Source organism: Eubalaena glacialis, chromosome 4, assembly GCF_028564815.1.
Source record: "Eubalaena glacialis isolate mEubGla1 chromosome 4, mEubGla1.1.hap2.+ XY, whole genome shotgun sequence".
NCBI classification, from domain to species: Eukaryota; Metazoa; Chordata; class Mammalia; order Artiodactyla; family Balaenidae; genus Eubalaena; species Eubalaena glacialis.
In genome coordinates, this window is record NC_083719.1 from 171,154,583 (window position 1) to 171,174,871 (window position 20,289).

General features: G+C 49.1%; 1 protein-coding gene across 3 annotated transcripts in view; it reads left to right on the forward strand.

Annotated features, from left to right (window-relative positions):
• The first annotated feature begins 562 nt into the window (after window positions 1-562).
• AKAP8L (A-kinase anchoring protein 8 like) overlaps window positions 563-20,289 on the forward strand; it is a 29,421-nt gene continuing 9,694 nt past the window's right edge. Inside the window, exons 1-13 of one of the 3 annotated variants that reach the window (XM_061190121.1) lie at window positions 563-679; window positions 7,133-7,207; window positions 12,569-12,601; window positions 12,899-12,956; window positions 13,059-13,139; window positions 15,061-15,514; window positions 15,606-15,702; window positions 15,783-15,853; window positions 16,174-16,237; window positions 17,136-17,244; window positions 18,700-18,841; window positions 18,930-19,035; window positions 19,273-19,403. In XM_061190121.1, the coding sequence (XP_061046104.1) occupies window positions 667-679; window positions 7,133-7,207; window positions 12,569-12,601; window positions 12,899-12,956; window positions 13,059-13,139; window positions 15,061-15,514; window positions 15,606-15,702; window positions 15,783-15,853; window positions 16,174-16,237; window positions 17,136-17,244; window positions 18,700-18,841; window positions 18,930-19,035; window positions 19,273-19,403 (1,434 nt within the window). In that variant the 5' untranslated portion in view covers window positions 563-666. The other 2 variants (XM_061190120.1, XM_061190122.1) reach the window with 2 other exon arrangements.

Consider the following 20,289-nt stretch of genomic DNA (forward strand, 5'->3'; position numbering starts at 1 on the left):
ATGTAACGGTGGATAACAAAGTGTAACATTTCTTTAGCGCACCCGGCACCGGACTGAATTATTTGCATACGTTATCATCTCACGTATTTGAACGTGTGCCCAGTATCTTGTTTGGCGCTTAGTTGTAATTTTCATTCCAACATGGTTTTCCCGTGTTCGTTTTCGAGCTCAAGGCCAGAGAAGTTAGGAAAGAGCGCAGGTTGGCACAGCACCCCCATGGCAGATCCGGGATTGGAGGTGTGCCCTGCGCTGTTAGATCCGGCTCCCTCCTGCCGGCCTCCAGGGCACATGCCCTGCTCCAGCCTGGCTGCGCTTGGGCCTCAGGTCTTTCCGTAGTGCACAGCTCCGCCCCTTCGCATTCCACAGGATTCCACCTCCAGGCCGTCTCCTCTGAGCCAATCACCATGGTCTCGGGATAACGGGAGGCGGGAATAGGGCGGGGCTCTCACGAGATTGGCAGCACCTTCAGCCACTGGCATAAGGACACTTCGAGATGGACAGCGGGGCCATCCAACAGGTGTGAGGCCAGGGTCCGGAGCGAGCCAATGCGGTCGGGAGGCGGGGCTCAGTTGTGTGTAGAAGGAGCCTGGGGCATTGTCGCCGCTTTCGCGGCCTCTGACGAGTGGAGCAGCTGCCTGAGTCTTCGGGTGCACCGTCGCTACTGCCATGAGCTACACAGGTGGGCCCGGTAGGGTGGGGGTGGGGGGTCGGGTCCGGGTGGGGAGGGGCAGGGATGTGCCAGAGCCGCGCCGGGCCCGTCCGTGCCTCCCCCGGGGCTTGGACACTGCCCTCTCTGCGGTCACAAAATGGCGCCGCAGGCCCGTCGCCTCAGTTTCGCGCTCCTCACGCCTAGGCGTCTCAGTTCTCTGTGCTGGCAACCTTGGGTCCCGGCTCCCGGCCGCCAGAAGTCTTGGCTTCTGTCGTCTGTGTCCGTGGGCCTTGGCCTCGGCACCTGAGTTCTCTCTTCCGTTCCTGGCCCAGCCCCCTGGGTCCTCGACGCCTCAGGTCGGCCTTTCTCAGGCCTCGCCCCTTCAGGTCAGTCTGCTGACTCGGCTGCCGTCGCCATTGCCATACTGCTCCTCGCGCAGTTTCCGTGCAGATGCCGTAGCTGTCCGCACCATCCCCCGCTTTTATCTGCCTCAAGCTGGGAGAGGCGCCAGGCCCGGGGGGGATGAGTAAATCAATATATGAAGGGTTTGGGCTGAGTGGGAATCTCGCGTCCTTAGGTACTGAGCCTGAGCCTTGTGGGGAGTGGCTAGCTTCCACGTTAACTCATTCCATACCTGTCAAATTCATCGTGTCGGGGTTGAATAGACGCTGGAATACTGACAAGAACTCCTCAAGCGTTTTATAGAGGAGGGCAGACCATAATTGACAAACAAACGTAGTATATATCGTGGGGTGGTTAGTACCTTGAGGGGGGGTCGCTGTGTTACATGGGGTGGCTGGGGACCTGTGAAGAGGTGACATTTGAGCAGAGACCTGAATGGAATGAGGGAGTTAAGGATATCAGGGGGCCCTCTACATAAAGACGCAGTGGCAGGAACTGCCTGACTTGTTAAAAGATCAGCCAAGGAGATCAGTGGGACTTGAGCTAAAGGGAGAGGGCGGATGATGAGATTAGAGAAGGGGCCATAGGATATGCTTGGGTGATTGCAGATCATCCCTGGATGAATTCAAAGGCTGCCTGGGTTTGCCTTGGGAGTAACTGATGAGGCTTCTCAGCCAAGAGCCTCGCTTGTAATGGGGATATTACAGGCGTGAGCGTGTGTGGTTGCTGGGTAACCTGTATTCTACTTGGAATGTTTTTAGGACTGAGAATGGAACCTGAGCCTCTAGGGCTGCTCCATAGGCTGCTTTATGTTGGCCTAGACAAGAAGGTAGTGTTAGCCCTCCAGGTCAGGAGCTTGGCAAGAACTCCAGTTTTTAAAGCAACCATCCCTTAGCCCAGTGGTTCTCAACCGGGGGCAGTTTTGCCCTCCAGTGGGCACTGGCAATGTTTGGAGATATTTTTGGTTTTCACTTCTTGGGCTGGGAGTGCTACTAGTGCATCTAGTGGATAGAGACCAGGAATGCTGCTAAACATCCTACCGTGCACAGGATGGCCCCACCGGAAAGAATTATCTGGCCCCAAACATCAGTAGTGCCAAGGTTGAGCAACCCTGCCGTAGCCTTTGTGTACCCTTCCTGGTTCAGGAGGAAAGTCAGTAGGGTTGTTACTGACATATCTGGAATTGAGGTGTGATCCTTTTCACCAAATCTTATTGAGAACTAGAAGACAGTTCTGTGGTTATCAGGGGCAGGATTGCTGAAGAAACCAGGGATAAATGGTGGGGGGCTGTGGGGTAGCTTAATAATGGACCATTTGTTTTTTATAGACAAGGAAACTGAGTTTAGAGAGGTCACAAATGGCCAATTCTGAATTTCAACTCCACATCTTATAGGCTGTAATTCTGGGTTTGAGTGGGCACTGAGGTAGCCAAGGTAATGAGGTAATGATTAGTTTTTCCTTGATCTTGATCAACTGAAAACCACAGTAGATTTATAATGTGAGTCTTTCCCTTTTAAGAAGCAGACCACCGAAGTGAGAGGCATGCAGGGACTTCCCTGGCGGTCCAGTGGTTAAGACTCCACGCTTTCACTGCAGGGGGCATGGGTTCAATCCCTGGTTAGGGAACTAAGACCCTACATGCTGTTCGGTACAGCCCTAAATAAATAAATAAAGTCAGAGGCATTTTATGTCACATTTCAGACAACTGTTTGCCTGTAAGGAGAACTTCTGGAGGCCTTGAAACAAATGTTACCATTATTAGTAAGCATAGAAGGTGATTAAAATAATTTATCTTTTTCATAACTTGTCCATTTTTTGAACCTAGTTTCTTTATGTGTACTTGAGAAAGAATGTTCCATCTCTAGCACTGAGGGGGGGAGATTGGAGCAGTGGAAAAACAGGACAAAAATCCAGAATCAGGTCTTCAAACAAAGGTCTGAAATGCTACCAGTCTTTTTATAGGAACATGTATTATTTCACATATTTTCTGTGTGTTAGGAATGCACAGGTGGTTTAGCTGGATGGTTCTGGCTTGGGATTTCTCATGAGGTTACATTTTGGATGTTATTTGGGACTGTAATCATCTGAAGGCTTGACTCAGGCTGAAGGTGACTCAGACTCATGTGGCTGACAGGTTGGTGCTGGCTGTTGGTTCCTATGCTATCTGGACCTCTCCACAGGCTTACTAGAGGGTACTCACTCTATGCTGCCTAATTTCCCCCAGAGTGAATGATCTAAGAGAGAGCAAGGTGGAAGTCTCAGAAGTCACACTTAGTCATTTTTGCAATATCTTTTTGGTTACACTGGCTATCTCTATTAGTTTGGGAAGAGACAGCATAATGTCTGGAGGCAAGAATCATTGGAGGCCATCTTGGAGGCTGGTTATCACCAGATAGTAAAGGTTGGGGGCAACCTAACCCAGTTCCAATTGTCCTCTAATTTTTGTCACTTAATATCATTTCTTCAAAGAATCCCTTTCTAAAAAAAGGAAAAGAATAAAACTGAGAAGCTTTGTGTATTTTTGAGCAAAAAAGATGTCAGAGAGGCCGGCCAAGAGGGAGGGGCTGTGATACAGAGTTATAAATCCATGGTCTGACCTTTCACTTTATATGACCAAAAACTTGATTATTTTATTTTTATTTTTTCACTCAGCTTATTTTATTTTTTTACTCAGAGCTTATCAAGCTGGTAAATTGAACTAAGAAGAGAACGATATCTCAGCCAGACAAGAATTTGTTCATAATTGGAACATAACTGGCTAAAGAAGGTCCTGCCCTGGAGACAGTATTGTGGAAAAGAATATTAATGTGGGGAGGACAGAACTAGAGCAGTTTGCCATTGAGCTCTGAAGGTTTGATGGATTGTCTTTCCTTTCTCCCAGGGAAGAATCAGGCCCCCTGTCCCCTGAATATACATAGATTTTTTGCTCCGTGGCTTTCGTGTCCTGGGTTCTAGTATGTATTTCTGTTAGCTTGTGGTAGGTTCCAGTTGCAGCTGCAGTACATACCAACCACATTACCTAAAGTCTGGAGCCATTTTGCCAGTGGCACTATTGCTGAACAGACAGGTTTCCAGAAGCTAGTTGAGCAAACAGTGGAAAAGGCCTGTGTAAGGTACTTTTTACCCTGTGAGCCTTCCCCACAGGTCAACCATCTTTAGAATGCTTTCAGTGTTTCTTGTGTACAATTATTGATTATCAAGGGTTAAGATTTAGGTATCTCAGGAAGGTCTTGGGTCCCTGGAGGGAATCTATTCCAGTGTGCCCTCTTTAATTAGGGAAGGTAAAAAATGTTGGATTTGTATACTTCTCTCACTGGCTCTCTCATTCCCCAATGCCCAGTCTCAGTTCTCTCCTCTGGGAAGTAAAGATAAAGTGTGGGTCCACTGATCCTTATTTGAAACCCTTGGAGCTGGGTGTGTTTTGGAATTCTAGCTTGCGAGGACATTCCACAGCACCTGCACTGGGGTCTGGGGCAGCACCTTGTAATTAAATGAAGAAAGATTAAAAATGTCCTTACGGGTCAGTTTTGCCCCAAAATGAGTGTTGACACCACATTTGAGGAGAACACTTGGTTTTCAGACCTTTTTGGAATTTCAGGGTAAGGGTCTTGGCCCTGTCCCTTTTGTTGGCTGTGGTGAAGATGAAATGAAATAATGCAGATAAAGCTCTTAGCACCCTGCAGGGGAAACACTTGTTAAGTTGTCGGCTGCTGTTGCTGTCATCTTTGTTCCTGTGGTCTTAAGAAATGAACATGATGTGTTGGTTTCTGCTGCTCTGTGAAGTGAATCAGCCATGCGCATACACACATCCCCTCTCTCTTGGACCTCCCTTCCCCCCCCCCCCCCGTCACTTTCTCCCAAACCATTTTGATTATGACTTACTGCCTTCAGCCTCTTCCTTGTCCAGTATTGCCTGCATACCTGCCTTTTGACCTGAAGGGGCTGCTTTGATCATATCACTTCTTTGTTTAAAATTCCATGAATCGTTCATTGGTAATTCCAGAATCGAGTTCAAATTTAAAGGCATATAAGGTGTCCTCCATAGATTCCTCTTTTCCCCCTTCCACTGTGATCTCCCATGTTTGTTTTACTGAAATGCTTTGGTGAGCATGCGTCTTTAAAAATCTTAATTCACAGTTCTGATGCTGGAATATCCTACCTTCATCTCCCAGGTTTTCACAATTATAGTTGTCCTTTAGGGTTCAGAACAAATCTCACTTTCACCTTGAAGTCTTAATCTCTTATCCATGGGACTGTCCCTTTTCTGAAATCTCCTATGGCTTATGTTAACTTTTATTCACTTAGTGTTTTTCATTTATTGCTTTTATTGTATTTTTTCATGGTTGTATGTGATCTTTCCAGTTGTATTGATTAAATACATACAGATATGTATATTTACGTAGATGTGGGGGGGGGTGTCCACACATACATATACTCCAAGGGCCATAGATCATCCTTAGCAGATATTGAAGTATTGGAATTGTTTTCTTTGCCTTCTGTATGGTGGAATTAAAGTAATGGTAAAGAGGGAGGGCTACTTTATTGCTGTAAGAGTACTTTTTCTCATTACATTCACAGCAGAATGTACCTTGTTTTATTCACTAATCATAAGATGAAGGTGTGTAAACTGACTTCTCTATCAGTTTGAAACTTTAGATAATGCCTCTATGTCCTAGTTGTTTTAAATGTTTAAAGAGGACAAGCATATAATGTTGCTTAACATGAAAAATGTTATCAAGTGGAATAAAGACTATTTGTTGTTAAAGAAAATCAATTTGGGGGAATTTAATTGAAAACAAAAGTATAAGTATTTTGAAACCATTCTTTACCATGTGTTTCTTAACCATGATCTATGGAGTCAATTTTATTTAATTCTTGAGACCTGTAAGAAGACCTATGTAAAAAGACCTTGTTTTTTCCCTACTCTGAGTATACTAAAATTAAAGAAGATATGTTTAAGGACATTTTCCTCAATGTAAAGAAAGTATTTGCTAAAGTAAAATTCTCTTTCACATTAAGGTGCAGATACCTAGTTGATATACCTTTCGTCTTACGCACTGTGAATGTTAAATCCACATTCTAAATTTAAAATATTTGTGAGTCCTCCACGGGACTATTTGTAAATGTTTTACATACTAGTCTTGAATAAACATTCAGTATTATAAGAAAAAAGAAAAGAAAAGAAATGAACATGAAAGAGTGTCAACAAATATGTGAATGCCTACCCAGGGAAAGGTACTTTGTGTGTGCTTTTGTTGTAAATAAGCTACTGGAGGTGCTGGCTTTAATTTTTAGGTCATGAGTTGGTGCTGATGGGAACAGGCGAATATTGCCCCTTATGGTGTCTGTCATAATTTCAGTGCTAAGTGTAAATCATTTAAAAAATGTTTTAAACGTGTAGTTTTAAAGATAGTGTCAGGATTCATCATAATCTGTTATAATCAGCATTTGAGAGCAGTAGTTTCTGGTAGAGGTTCAGATTTTCCTTACCTGGTACTGATTCATTTTAAGTTGAGAAATAGTACGAGAGTTGAGAAGATAGAAATTATATGTATAATCTATAATACTTATTCCGTGTCAACATGCTAACCCCAATGCAATTGAAATTACAATTACCTTTGAGAGGTAATTGTAATACACACATTTTTTTATGGGAAAACTAAAAAATACAAAGCCGTTTCGGCTTCAGATTTGGGGGAATGGAAGAGGTATTATTTACCTTAACATTGTTCAAAACTAACCCCCCATTGTTTTTTGAATTGGAGCTCACCTTTCAGTGATTTGATATAAATATTTTCCTCATTCAACTGAATAATTTGGGTACCCATTTATCAAAAGAGGATACTAGTTTGAAGGTTTAAAAGTGTTTATCCAATTCTTCTGGCATAGCAAGTTAAACATAGCCTGCCTTTCCATTGGTTAATATGTTCTGGAGGTGTAATTAAAGTGTTCAGAAGTTAGAGGTTTTGGTGGCTTTCCAGTGACGGGAGGGTCTGCCAGCGAGTCTCCACTGAAAGGTAGTCTTAGATCATTTTCATGCAACTTGTTTGGGGAAATTAACCACACTGTACCTCTGTTTAGGCTTTGTCCAGGGATCTGAAACCACTTTGCATTCTACATACTCAGACACAAGTGCTCAGCCCACCTGTGATTATGGTAAGTGTGGGCCCCTGGGAATTGGAGGGTGCATGCTCTGCCTTCTTCTAGTGGCAGAGCAATCTGGTGTTTTATTAGTTGCCTTTAACTTTGCTGTCACACTGTCTTTTCCAAACGCAAACTTGTGTGAAATGGTATGGTGGGCTCTTAGAATAGCCAGTGCTTCCCTTTGGGGAATTATGGGAAAGATGTCTGTTATTGAGCAAGCTGGAGTTCTTGGGGCTGTAAAAAATTTGTTCCTTTGACCCTTTGACATTTTGTTAGAAGTACCTGTGGTCTGTGACAAAGATCTGGCTTCAGAAAATCCCCTTGAGGGTCTGGGAAGGAGAACGGCCAATCAAAGTCCAAAGGATTGGTCTGAGCAGAAACCAAGCCGTTAACTTAGCCCCAGGGTAGTGCATGAGACTCCAGTGTGGGAGAGGCTGCCTGTCTGAATCTAGCAGGCCTTTAGAGACACAGTCAGGCCAGCAGGCTCCTCACACACAGGGTTGAGAGAAGGTTTCTCATTGATTTCTCAACTCTGGACAGACACACTAAATCTCTAATTCAGAAGTAGCCACCTGACAGGATCCATAGATGGTCTGTTGGTGTCCTTCAGCAGCCCAGAACTGCCAGTAAAGCTGTCCTTCTGTGATCTGTGACCCTAGTTGTCTGTCAAGAAGGAGCCCTCTTTAAAGGATTTTGCCTTGGTTACTGAGATGGGTTATTGGTTTTACGGCCAAGGTCTAGGGAAAGACTAAGCCTACACAGTCACATTCCCTCAGGAGTCACTGATTAAGTGGACATAAGTAAGCTCCCTGAAGTATTAGCAGATAGTCTCGGGGCGGGGGGTGGGGGGAGACTTAAAATGTTCTGAGAATTGGGCTTCCCTGGTGGCGCAGTGGTTAAGAATCCGCCTGCCAATGCAGGGGACACGGGTTCGTGCCCTGGTCCGGGAAGATCCCACGTGCCACGGAGCAGCTACGCCTGTGCGCCACAACAGAGAGTAGCCCCCGCTCGCCACAACTAGAGAAAGCCCGCCTGCAGTAACAAAGACCCCTAATGCAGCCAAAAATAAATAAATAAATTAGTTTTTAAAAATACTTTAAAAAAATGTTCTGAAAATGAGAAAGGAGGTATCAAGTAGTTCATAAATGAGGAGAAACTTGGTTTGCATGGCTTCTCTGTCCTGCCCTCCCTGCCTCAACCCTTTTAATCAGACATAGTCCCACATTACACATCTTTTTTGAATTATTTTCCCTCAGGTTTATATATTCTGGGTACAGAGCATTTTATCAGATGTGCCATTTGCAAATATTTTCTCCCAGACTGGAGCTTATCTATTTATTCTCTTGACAGTGTCTTTTGAAGAATACAAATTCTTCATTTTGATGAAGTCCAATTCATCAGTCTTTTCTTTGTTTTTGTTTGTTTGTTTGTTTGTTTAAGTCTTTTGGCCGCACCACGTGGCATGTGGGATCTTAGCTCCCCGACCAGGGATTAAACCCGCGCCCCCTGCATTGGCAGCTCAGAGTCTTAACCACTGGACCGCCAGGGAAGTCCCAATTTTTCCTTTAATAGATCGTGATTTCTGGTGGTGTATCTATGAAATTTATGCTTAGCCCAAGGCCACAAAGATTTTCTCCTAAGTTTTCTTTTAGGTGTTTCATAGTCTTAGGTTTTACTTTTATTTTGTGATCCATTTTGAGTTAATATTTCTACCAAGTGTGCAGTATAGGTCAAGATTTTTTTTTTACCTTTGTTGAAAATTAGTTGAACATATACATGTGGGTCTGTATCTGGCCTCTAATTCAGTTCCATTGATCTTTGAGTCTGAATTTCCTATAGTACCTTGCTGTCTTGATCACTATAGTAAGTCTTGAAATTTGTAAATGTGAATCCTCCAGGTTTGTTCTTTTTCCAAAATTGACTTGGATATTATAGTTCCTTTGCTTTTGCATATAAATTTTAGAATCAGTTTGTCAATTTCTATTAAAATTCCTGCTGAGATTTTCAGTGGAATGGTCTTGAATCTATAGATTAGTTTGGGAGAATTGAAATCTTAACAGTATTAAGCCTTCCAGTACATGAACACAGTATGCCACTTCATTTGTTCAGGTCTTTGATTTCTTTCATTGGTGGTGTAGTTTTTTGCACACATTTTGTTAGATTTACAGTTAAGTATTTCATGTCTTTAGTGGTATGGTATATGATAGTTTTCAAAAATTCAGTTTCCAGTTGTTCATTGCTGGTATGTAAAGATTTGATTTTTGTATATTGACCTTGTAATAAACCTTGCTAAGCTTACTTATTCACTAGTAACTCTTTTTTGTAGATTTTTTGGAGTAGTTTTACATAGACAATCATATTGTGAAGCAATAGGAATATTTTTACTTTTCCTTCTGGCTCAAATTGCAAGAATAATATAACAGCATTTAAATAACATTTTGAAAAACAGTCAACCAAGATCCTATCATTTTATATTTAACTTTTGTCAGCATAGTTACTTTAGGTAGTTGAATAACTTACAGGTGGCTAGAATTGTGTCTACGGTTTTGTTTTGCTTACTGTTAGAAGCATTTCCTTGTGCAGCATAAGGCTTAGATTCTTTTTTGATGCCTATGTGAGCTCACTGAGTAGGTTGGCTATAATCTGTTCTGATTAACTATTACCTTAAAGTTGAATGTTTACATTGTTTTCTTTTTTTAATTTATTTTAAATTTATTTATTTTTGGCTGCGTTGGGTCTTCGTTGCTGCGCACAGGCTTTCTCTAGTTGCAGTGCACGGGCTTCTCATTGCAGTGGCTTCTCTTGTTGTGGAGTGCGGGCTCAGTAGTTGTGGCGCATGGGCTTAGTTGCTCCGCAGCATGTGGGATCTTCCCAGACCAGGGATCGAACCTGTGTCCCCGGCATTGGCAGGCGGATTCTTTTTTTTAACATATTTATTGGAGTATAATTGCTTTACAATAATGTGTTAGTTTCTGCTTTGTAACAAAATGAATCAGTTATGTATATACATATGTTCCCATATCTCTTCCCTCTTGCGTCTCCCTCCCTCCCACGCTCCCTATCCCACCCCTCTAGGTGGTCACAAAGCACCGAGCTGATCTCCCTGTGCTATGCGGCTGCTTCCCACTAGCTATCTATTTTACGTTTGGTAGTGTATATATATCCATGCCACTCTCTCACTTTGTCCCAGCTTACCCTTCCCCCTCCCCATATCCTCAAGTCCATTCTCTAGTAGGTCTGTGTCTTTATTCCCGGCTTGCCCCTAGGTTCTTCATGACCTTTTTTTTTTTTTCTTAGATTCCATGTATATGTGTTAGCATATGGTATTTGTTTTTCTCCTTCTGACTTACTTCACTCTGTATGACAGACTGTAGGTCCATCCGGCAGGCGGATTCTTAACCACTGCGCCACCAGGGAAGTCCCTACATTGTTTTCTACTTTTGCTCTTTATTGTTTATTACAACTGTCTCCTTTTCTTTACTCTCTCTCTTTTTTTGTTGTTTCCTTTTTAAAATAAATTGTATTCTTAAAATTCTCTTTTGTCAACTCTGGTCTCATCTCTGTGGATGGAAGTTAGTTCCGATGTTCTTTTGCAAGGGTCAGGTCTCAGGGAGTCGCCAAAGAACATAGTGTAGACAAAGATTTTCCCCCTCCCCCCGAAGGGACCTGGTTGGGGAGCCCATCAGGGAGTCTAGGTTGCTCTGGGCATAGCAAGTAGCACATAGGGAGTGCTTGCCTGCCCCTGTCATAGGAGCCACCAACCTGTCCTTGTGTTCAGCGTTAATGCTCACTCCTGCTTCCTTTCCTTGTGCTTCTTTGCTCCGTTCTGGCAAGTCCTCAGTAGCGGAAGCCTGGGGTGGGGCAGGGACATCCTATTTTGGCCTCACAAGCATAACCCCGATGGGTCTGCATTTGCCTCCCAGTCCTGTCTCTTTTTGAATAGCTAGTGTCCACTGTCCTGGGTGCAAACAGCCATGTGGCCAGGCTCTTGTTAGCTGCTGGGACTAAGTGCATTATTCCTTGTATGGCTCTGCCAGCCTCTCTTCTTGCCTGTAAGAACGCCTCTTTCACCACTCACTCCTTACATGATTTCCAGCTGCTGTCCCTTGCTGTTCTAATTATTTGGCGTCTCCTTTAACACACAGTGCTCTGGGCCTGAGGAGTGCCCAGGACTGCCAGCCTCTGTTCCGTGTCCTCTGAGCATGATAATTGTTGAATAAACAAACGAATGAGAAGCCCTTGCTTTGGTTTCACCAGCTGAAGGGGATTTTTGCTTTGTGAGCTCTAGCATGCCCACGGTTCATTAAAGTAGCGTTCGTCTAAAGTTCCTTGCTGGTTTCCAGTGTCTCCCCATTCGTTTGTGCAGTGGATTGAGGAGGAACCTGAGTGTAGGATCTCAGCCTGCCCCCACCCCCTTTCATTCTGATTCATCTTCTCAGTGTATGCAGTCTTGCTTTCCTGTGGCTGGATTCTGTTGTTCATCACACTGCTGTCTCACTGAGGTTGGTCCCCTGCCCTGGGATGAGCATGACCTGTCGGTCTGCAGGGTAGACAGTGTGGAGTAGCAGGTAACTCTGAGGTCTCACCAGAGACACTGGAAAAGTAGTCACCTGTTCTAATGGACTCCCTTGGGAAAGAAACATGTCTGCTTGACTCAGAGGTCCCTCTTGGCTTTGCACTTTATCAGTTTTCAGCGGCTTTATGTTTTTGAAGGAATGAATTTTTCTTATATGCTGTAATAAAATCCAAAGCATATTTAGTTTATAATCCAGATTGTTTTCTCAACAGCTTTTCTCAAGCTGGGAGTGGTGTTTTGTCTCCCTCTGCTTATGTGTTCCAGCACAGCATACTCACAATTCAAGTGTTTGGTGGTTCTCCCTGTTAAGACAGACATTTAAGGGACTAGGGCAGTCAGTTTCTCTGCTCCATATGGCTTTGTCGGGTGATTTGATTGACACGATTTCAGAGTGGATGTGAGCTCTGTGCTGAGCTTCTTGTACAGCACAGAGTTAGTGTAAGACACTGGAAACTGCTCTCCTCCTCCTCTGATTGGTGCTTAGCCAGGGGCAGGAGTAATCTTCCAATTCTGGCTTTTTAAGGAAGGTGTATAGGAGCCAAATTCCTTAGCTGAGAGTGTTAGGAATGGGAGGTTCCTTAAATAGCAGATGGTCAGAGCCACGAAAGGTCAGGCACCAGGGCAGCAAGTGGCCTGGGTCATTTATATAGTGCTCTCAAGCTCAAGGCTTCTCAGTTAGGGGAGGTTCAGTCTCCTGTAACCGCTCAGGTTCTAGGAATCATTGTCTTTGTGCCTGAATTAAACTCTTACTGTATTGTAAGCAATTATAGGTGTAATTGCTTTTTTACTTTTTGTAGGATATGGATCTTGGAGCTCTGGGACAAACAGAGGCAAGTATTTTACCCATGATCATTCTCCTCTCCCTTGGGATTGAACTGGTTGAGTCTTTCTGCCACTGCCCAGCTTAGCCAAGGTTTCGGGGTGGGGGTTGCCTTTGGGGGTCCCAGGTGCCCTGGAGCTGGCTACTCCTTCCCAGGAGGCCTTATTAGTATGAACTAGGGCCCACCCAGCCTTAGGTGGCTAAGACCCAGTCTTGTCTCTGTGACCGAAGGTGTCCTTGTCTCTGTGTTTGTCTGTCTCTCCTCGCCCCCTCCATCTTGTCTGTCTTTCTGTCTCCCTCATTGCAGGCTACGAGAACTATGGTTATGGCTATGGCTATGGCCAGGATAACACCACCAACTATGGGTATGGTATGGCCACTTCAAACTCTTGGGAAATGCCTAGCTCTGACACAAATGCAAACCCTAGTGCCATGGGTAGTGCCAGTGCTGATTCCGTTTTGTCCAGAATTAACCAACGCTTAGATATGGTGCCGCATTTGGAGACAGACATGATACAAGGAGGCGTGTACGGCTCAGGTGGAGAAAGGTGAGTGGGCACCTGCCTAGGGGCTGAGGCTCTGCAGGGTCACCTCCTGCCTATTGCCCCCTGGCGTCTCCCTCTTCTGAACTGCCTCTTACGTCTGCTTTCTCCTTCTTTGCTCTGCTGTTGGGGCTTCCCAGAGGTTGCTTGGGGTCCAGTGCACTTCCCTTCTTTGGCCTGTGTCCCCTCCTCCCTCCACCCTCCCCCATTGCCTGATGGTGAGCCTCTCTTCCAGCTTTTAGAGGGAGGAACAAGCCCAGACTGGGCTGGCTTCACTGTACCCTCTGAGTGGCTCTTCTCGGGAGCATTGTTAAATGGCTCTTCCCTCTGGAGACAGCCATTTGACATTCTTCTGATACTTTACATCCTGCGCTCTGTCAGGGCAGGACAGATTGGGTTGGGTGTGAAGGGTGGGATGAACCCTTGGGGCTGACCACTGTGAGCTGGGCATCCCACATAAGGGACAAGGAAGATGTGGGCATGTCCTGGCCACCCTTCAGTGCCTTATAAACATGTACCTGTTGAGCCTCAGAAGTGCCCGTGAGGAACTGTTGACATCCTCACTTTGCAAATGGGGAAAGTGAAGCGCAGGCAGGTCACACCTCTTGCCCACAGGCACCCAGGAGTAAATAGTGGAGCTGGGCCTCCCACTCAGATCTGCCCTACCCCACAGCATCATGCTGTGGGCATTTGTCATTGTCTGAACTGGTGTTGGCCTAGAAGTTCTTGTGCCCTAGTGAGAGGTTTCAGTGAGGAGGGCACATGTATTTCTGGCACAGGATGGAGTGGAGTGGCCTAATGGCTCCAGCTGACAAATGGGAGAGAGCAGAGAGTAAGGAGGGGCCTGGCCAGGCACTGATGGGGCCAAGTGAGGCCCCAGGACCACTAGGGGGCGGAGGGTACCAAGGGGACTTTTGCTTGCATGGGCTTTGTAGCAAGCAAAAAGTGTTGGGGGATGCCCAGCACATCCCCTGCCTGACAGTCATAGTGCTTGGAGCTGAGGCTGCGAAATTGCAGGCAGGGGGAGGGCGGGGGCCGTGGAGTTGGGCTGACATTGCTGCTGGTGCCAGCTGCCTATGTACTTTCTTGTGGCAACCTGGAGCTGGAGAGCAGGGTTGAGGGATGGAGTGTCAATTGGGTAGCACTGACCTCTTCTTTCATGCTGCTGGTGCTTCTTGACTACCCAGCTTTGGCAAAGAGACATGTGGGGTCTGGGCCTGTGGGTTGCAGCCATGGTTAGAACGGCTCTCTCTGGTGCCCTGTCTTGCGCAGGCAGAATGTTTGGCCTGCCTTCCCAGTTGCTATGTAGGATGTGATTCCCTGTCCTGGGCTCCAGGGTTGATATGAGCTCATAAGAACTCTTTTTCTTGTCCCTGGGCAAGGTCACATTGTCTTTCCTGGCAACATTCCTTGTTTCGTCTTCCTTTTCGTTTCGAGTGGTGATGGGCTTTGAAGGGTTTGGCAGTCTCTCATGGGTGTCATCAGCCCCAGTGGACAAACACTGATGTGCTGAACTGCCCATGTACTGCAGGATGCTGGGATGCTTGGCTCTGCCCCTCGAGGAGCAACCTTGGACGTTGTGACTGCCACAGACACATGCACGTTTCTTGAGGGCTGTGGGCTGTCTCTTCTCCTAACTGAGATCTACTTTACCCTAATAGTCAGTCCTTTTTAGGGTCCTCAAGCTGGTGTGGCCCACATGCAAGCTTGGGGACATCATCTGAGAGGCCCTTCTGGCTTCTAGAAGTCTGCTCCTGAGAGGCCTTTTAAATTGGCATTTCCGAACATTGATCCTCTGATGGGGATCAATGGGGTAGGTGCTGGAGTGGGTTTTCTGTCCCCATGACAGGGAGGTTTGGTGGCAGGCAGGAGCAGAAGGGTGATAGGACCCGAGGCCCTCCCTGATGCTTGCCACCTGCCTCTGCAGATATGATTCATACGAGGCCTGTGACTCGAGAGCCGTCCTGAGTGAGCGTGATCTGTTCCGGTCGGGCTATGACTACGGCGAGCTTGACCCTGAGATGGAAATGGCCTACGAGGGCCAGTATGATGCCTACCGCGACCAGTTCCGCATGCGTGGTGGCGACACCTTTGGCCCACGGGCTCAGGGCTGGGCCCGGGACTCCCGGAGTGGCCGGCCGATGGCCTCAGGCTATGGGCGCGTGTGGGAAGACCCCATGGGGGCCCGGGGCCAGTGCATGCCTGGTGCCTCCCGGCTGCCCTCCCTCTTCTCCCAGAACATCATCCCTGAGTACGGCATGTTCCAGGGCATGCGTGGCGGGGGCACCTTCCCGGGTGGCTCCCGCTTTGGCTTTGGGTTTGGCAATGGCATGAAACAGATGAGGCGGACCTGGAAGACCTGGACCACAGCTGACTTTCGGGTGAGTGGAGGAGGCCTTCCTGTTTTGTGACTGAGCAGAGCGAGGAGCCTGGAGCCATCCACCCTGACCCTGCTCCCTCTTTCTGACCCAGACCAAGAAAAAGAAGAGAAAGCAATGTGGCAGTCCCGACGAGCCCGACAGCAAAGCCACCCGGACAGACTGCTCCGATAACAGTGATTCAGACAATGGTGAGCCCAGGCACTGGCACGACCCTTGCCCTCTGCCCCTTGGGGCTCCTGGGCTGAGCTTGCTTCCTCTTACCTTTCAGACGAGGGCACCGAAGGGGAAGCTGCAGAGGGCACTGAAGGCGCTGAGGCTGTGGAGAAGGACTTCAGAGCAGTAAGTGGCCCCAGCCCTGCACTCTCTGTCTGTAGGTGAGGCCTGTGAACAGTGGGCTGCCTGAGTCATCCCTGCATGCGCACATGACTAGTACAAGGAGGTGGAGGTCTGCTAGAGAGCACAAGCTGCTGGCAGGCTGCCTAACCAGAGGTTGGATTTCCTTATCAGAAAAATGGCAGAGTGAGCCCTCTGTGCAAGGGCTGTTGGGAGGTTGTGAGGCTCCTGGCTCAGTGCCTGCCCTGGAACAGGGCCTAGTCATTTACAGCTGTTATGAACAGCTATACATGCTTTAACATTGAATTTTTGAAATTTTGTCTTAGGAAGGAGAAGATGAAGAGGGAAAAGAGGACGGGAAGGAAGAAGGCAAAGAGGATGCAGAGAAGGGTGAGTCTTCTGAGTGGCCTGGGTGCTGGGGTGGCTCTTCCAGGTGCTTGTGGTGGGAGGGGTCCAGCCAAGGGCAGGGTTTTGGCAGAAATGTGTCCAGCTTGGATCCTCCCTTGTGTGGCTGGGTATGTGCTGGTAGGGAGTAACCTCCCTCTTCACCCCCTTCCCACTCTGCCGCTAATCTTCCCAGACCGAGGCTATGGGTGGCGATGGCCCCTGCCTAGTACACTGGTTTTGCCTTCAGGTGGGGGCAGCAAGCAAAAGTGTGGGGGAACCCCAGGCACACCCCCTGCCCTCAGGCCCTTAGTAACATGCAGTTCTGAGTCCTTAATGGCTGGTGTCAAAGCCGGGACCCTTGGTGCAGTTTTTACGGCTCTGGTTTGCGTGTCTTTTCCCTTAGCGCCTCCACAGCCCCTGTTGGGAGTCCCTGTCCCCCTATTCAAGTGATGAGCGCCAGCAGGTACCTAACCATAAATCCAGCCTCAGCCTACTGTTGCCGCGGTGCCTAGTGTGAGGTGGGCAGGGCCATGCAAGCTTTGGGGCCTTTACCCTTGGAGGCTGCTCTTAGGCCCCAACTGAGGCCTTCCTGCATCCTGCCACCTGGACCCTCTGAACTTGTGCCAGGGTCCCCACTGAGACAGCCTCTCTTTACCTTCCAGCCTCCCTGTGGCCCACTCTGCAGAGTATAGATGTCCTGGAGAGCGGTGGAGTCAGCACATGTCCTCCCCTCTTCAGGGCCTAGGCCAAAATCACTCCCCACCCATTCCAGGGTACCCAGCCCTGGTCACAGCCAGAGGCCTTGCTCGACAGCTGCTTTCAGAATGGACCCTCTAGAGTAGATGGTGGATGGTCCAGCCAGAGGCCACAAACTGGTAACTGTGCCCCTCTGTTCCCACAGGGTCCCTGAGCACCCAGGATGAGAGTGGCCAGACCAAGCGCAAGTTGCAGGCAGGCAAAAAGAGCCAGGACAAGCAGAAAAAGCGGCAGCGAGACCGCATGGTGGAAAGGTAACCAGCTTCCCTCCACCCCTTTGCCTCTGCCTCGCTCTGGGGCTGCCTCCAGGAGAGCAGGGCCATAGCTCTGCTGCCTCACCACCCTCTGGCCTCCCTTGGGAGCTGCCACCTGCTCGGCCGTGCATGGACCCTGCTTTCCGCCAGGCCCAGCTCCCAAGGCCTGATTCGTCCCTTGCCCCTCTGCGGCCGCCTGGCGACCGCTAGCGACTTTGGCCTGAGATCTGACACTGCTCACCACCGTTGCCCAGAAGCTCCAGCACTAGGTCACTCGGCGCACGAGCCCCAAGGTGCACTGGGGGCCTGATGCCCCTGCGGGAGGGGGCCAGCTCATCAGAGACTCAAGGTCCAAGGCGCCTGTGCCACCCCAGCTAGCTGCCAAGAGGCCGTCACCGCGCTCAGGAGAGATGGCAGCACCTGTGGGCTGTGGCAGCCTCGGGCCTGCCCTCTGCCCTGCCCGCCGGCCCTGTCAGGCCGGGCCTGTCTGCGGCTGAGCCCTTCACGCCCCTTGGTCGGGTCTGTCTGCCCTCAGGGCTCCCGCACTGGCGCTTGCCTCCTCCTCCTCCGCCTCAGACTCTTGCTCTTGCTGGACCTTCCTCAGCCTCGCCGGCGCCTGGCCCCTGGGCTCTCCAGACAAAGCTGACCCCGTGGCCCAGATAAGGACGTCCGGCAGAGGTAGGGACCTGCCCCAAGGCCTCGGTGGCGGCTGGCCTCCTCCGCCCCTTGCCACGGCGGCCTGCTCCGGCCCAGGCCCCAGACCCCGGGCTTCTGCTGTGGACACGAGGCCCAGACAGAGCACCTCGCTCAGGTGACTCCAGGCTGCCCTCTGGCAGGCCAGGCGGGCGCCCTCCTTCCAGCTCAGACTGGTCTCTTCTCAGAAGAGGAAGATGAGGCAGCAGGTGCCCAGGCCTGCTTGCCTCCCATCCCTCCCGACACCACCCCCAAGCATTCTGAGCAAAGGATGGGCTGGGCCTTGCAGTCCCTCAGACCCCAGAAGGAAGATGCAGCACCTTTTCGGGCCCTGCCTCGGGACTGCGTACTCCACTCTGCACCTCAGGGCCACCTGGCTCACGCCAGGGCATCCTTCCTTCCGGTCCCCAGCTGGGCCAAGTACACAAGCTCCTGCCCAGCCTTGGTAGAGATGCCCTCCGGCAACCTTCCAGCGACTCCTTGCCTGTTGCAGCAGCTGCTGCCTCAGGCTTCAGCCTCCTGCCTACGGGAAGGAAGAGCTCCTCCCCTGTCCCCTACGTTGCAGTAACTGCAGCCTGCAGACGTTCTGTCCCTCTCCACTCCCCCAACCCCACTGGTCCTAGCCTGTTCCCCTGCTGGGACCGTACTTCACAGGCCCATGAGCAAGGCCTGTTTCAGGGCTCGCAGCTGGGTTGGGTGAGGCAGCAGCACTGTTCCCTGGGACCATCTTGGTCTCAGTCCCTCATTTCCCTCCTGTGGCAGGATCCAGTTTGTGTGTTCTCTCTGCAAATACCGGACCTTTTACGAGGATGAGATGGCCAGCCACCTCGACAGCAAGTTTCACAAGGAACACTTTAAGTACGTAGGCACCAAGCTTCCGAAGCAGACAGCTGACTTTCTGCAGGTGAGCCTTGGAGTGGTACAGCTGCTTTTACGCTCAGGACATAGAGCAGCCCACACAAACCTTAATATCTCCTTGGGATCTCTGGCAGGACTACGTTGCCAACAAGACCAAGAAGACAGAGGAGCTCCGAAAAACCGTGGAGGACCTTGATGGTCTGATCCAGCAGATCTACAGAGACCAAGATCTGACCCAAGGTGAGGAGGTTCCATCCCAGTCCTATCAGGCAGGGCCTCAGCCTTCCCTCCTCTGGTTCTCAGAGTGGGGTCACAACACCCCTCTGTTCCCCCAGGGAGGGTCACTGAGAACAGCCTCAGGCCCACGTGGAAGTGGCAGGGTGAGGTGAGGAGCTGGTCTGCTGTTTCCCCCCAACTCCTGGGTCTTTCTTAGGTGCCTGGGACCAGTGGCAACTCCCCTTCTTCTCCCCTCTACAGAAATTGCCATGGAACATTTTGTGAAGAAGGTAGAGGCAGCCCACTGTGCAGCCTGTGACCTCTTCATTCCCATGCAGTTTGGGATCATTCAGAAGCACCTCAAGACCATGGATCACAACCGGAACCGCAGGGTGAGTGGCCACCAGTGCCCTCCCACCAGCCTGTGGGTTGAGTGAGTGAGACCACTGGGGAGGTCCTGGGGTTATAACCCCTGCTTGCCCATGAGAAACTGCAGGGACTGCAGGGCGCAGGAAGATGTAGACATTTCCAGCCCAGTGCAGTCAGCGAAGCTACAGAGAGAGGGGTGGGAAATGGGGACTCTGCCTGGCAGGTGGTGGCATCAGAGCTAGACCTTAAGAAGTAAGGTCTGTGGGATATGGGGACCTCCATGTGCATATGGGTCAATGGCCACATAGGTTCAGAAACCAAACAGGGAGAAGTGTATGGTGCAAGTGTTGTTGGAGGAGGGATTGGACACAAGGTTCACAAGGGCTGGGCTGAGGGGCCTGATCTTGCTCCTATAGGCAGCAAAGCTTTTAAGTGGGGGACCAGTAGGATTAGAGTTGGTGTTGGACTAGAGACTTCGGGCACCTGTTGTGGGAGGGAGGTTGGGGATAAGGAAGGGCTGCTGCAGTATCAAGCCAGAGGTATGCCTCCACCTTGGAGATGAAGAGACAGGCAGGATAGAAGAGGTGTTTAAGGAAGTGAACAGGAGGTTGGCATGAGGGAGTGACCAGAAGTCTGGGATGTCGCAGATTTCTGCCTTAACTGGTGGACAGTGGTGCTGCTATGATGGGGAGGGCGGTATATGGTACAGGGAAAGGAGCAAGTTTGGCAAGAAATTGAAAAAACTCTGTCTTGCATTCCAGTGTATTCCCAGTGCCTAGCACAGAAGCCAGAGTAGGTGGGTTTTTTTTTTTTTTTTCGTTGACTGGGTGACATCCTAGAGGTGTCTGTTAGAGATCAAGTGAGGGTGGTGGGGCTTTGCAGTAGGGAAAGAGCTGAGAGGCTCAGGAC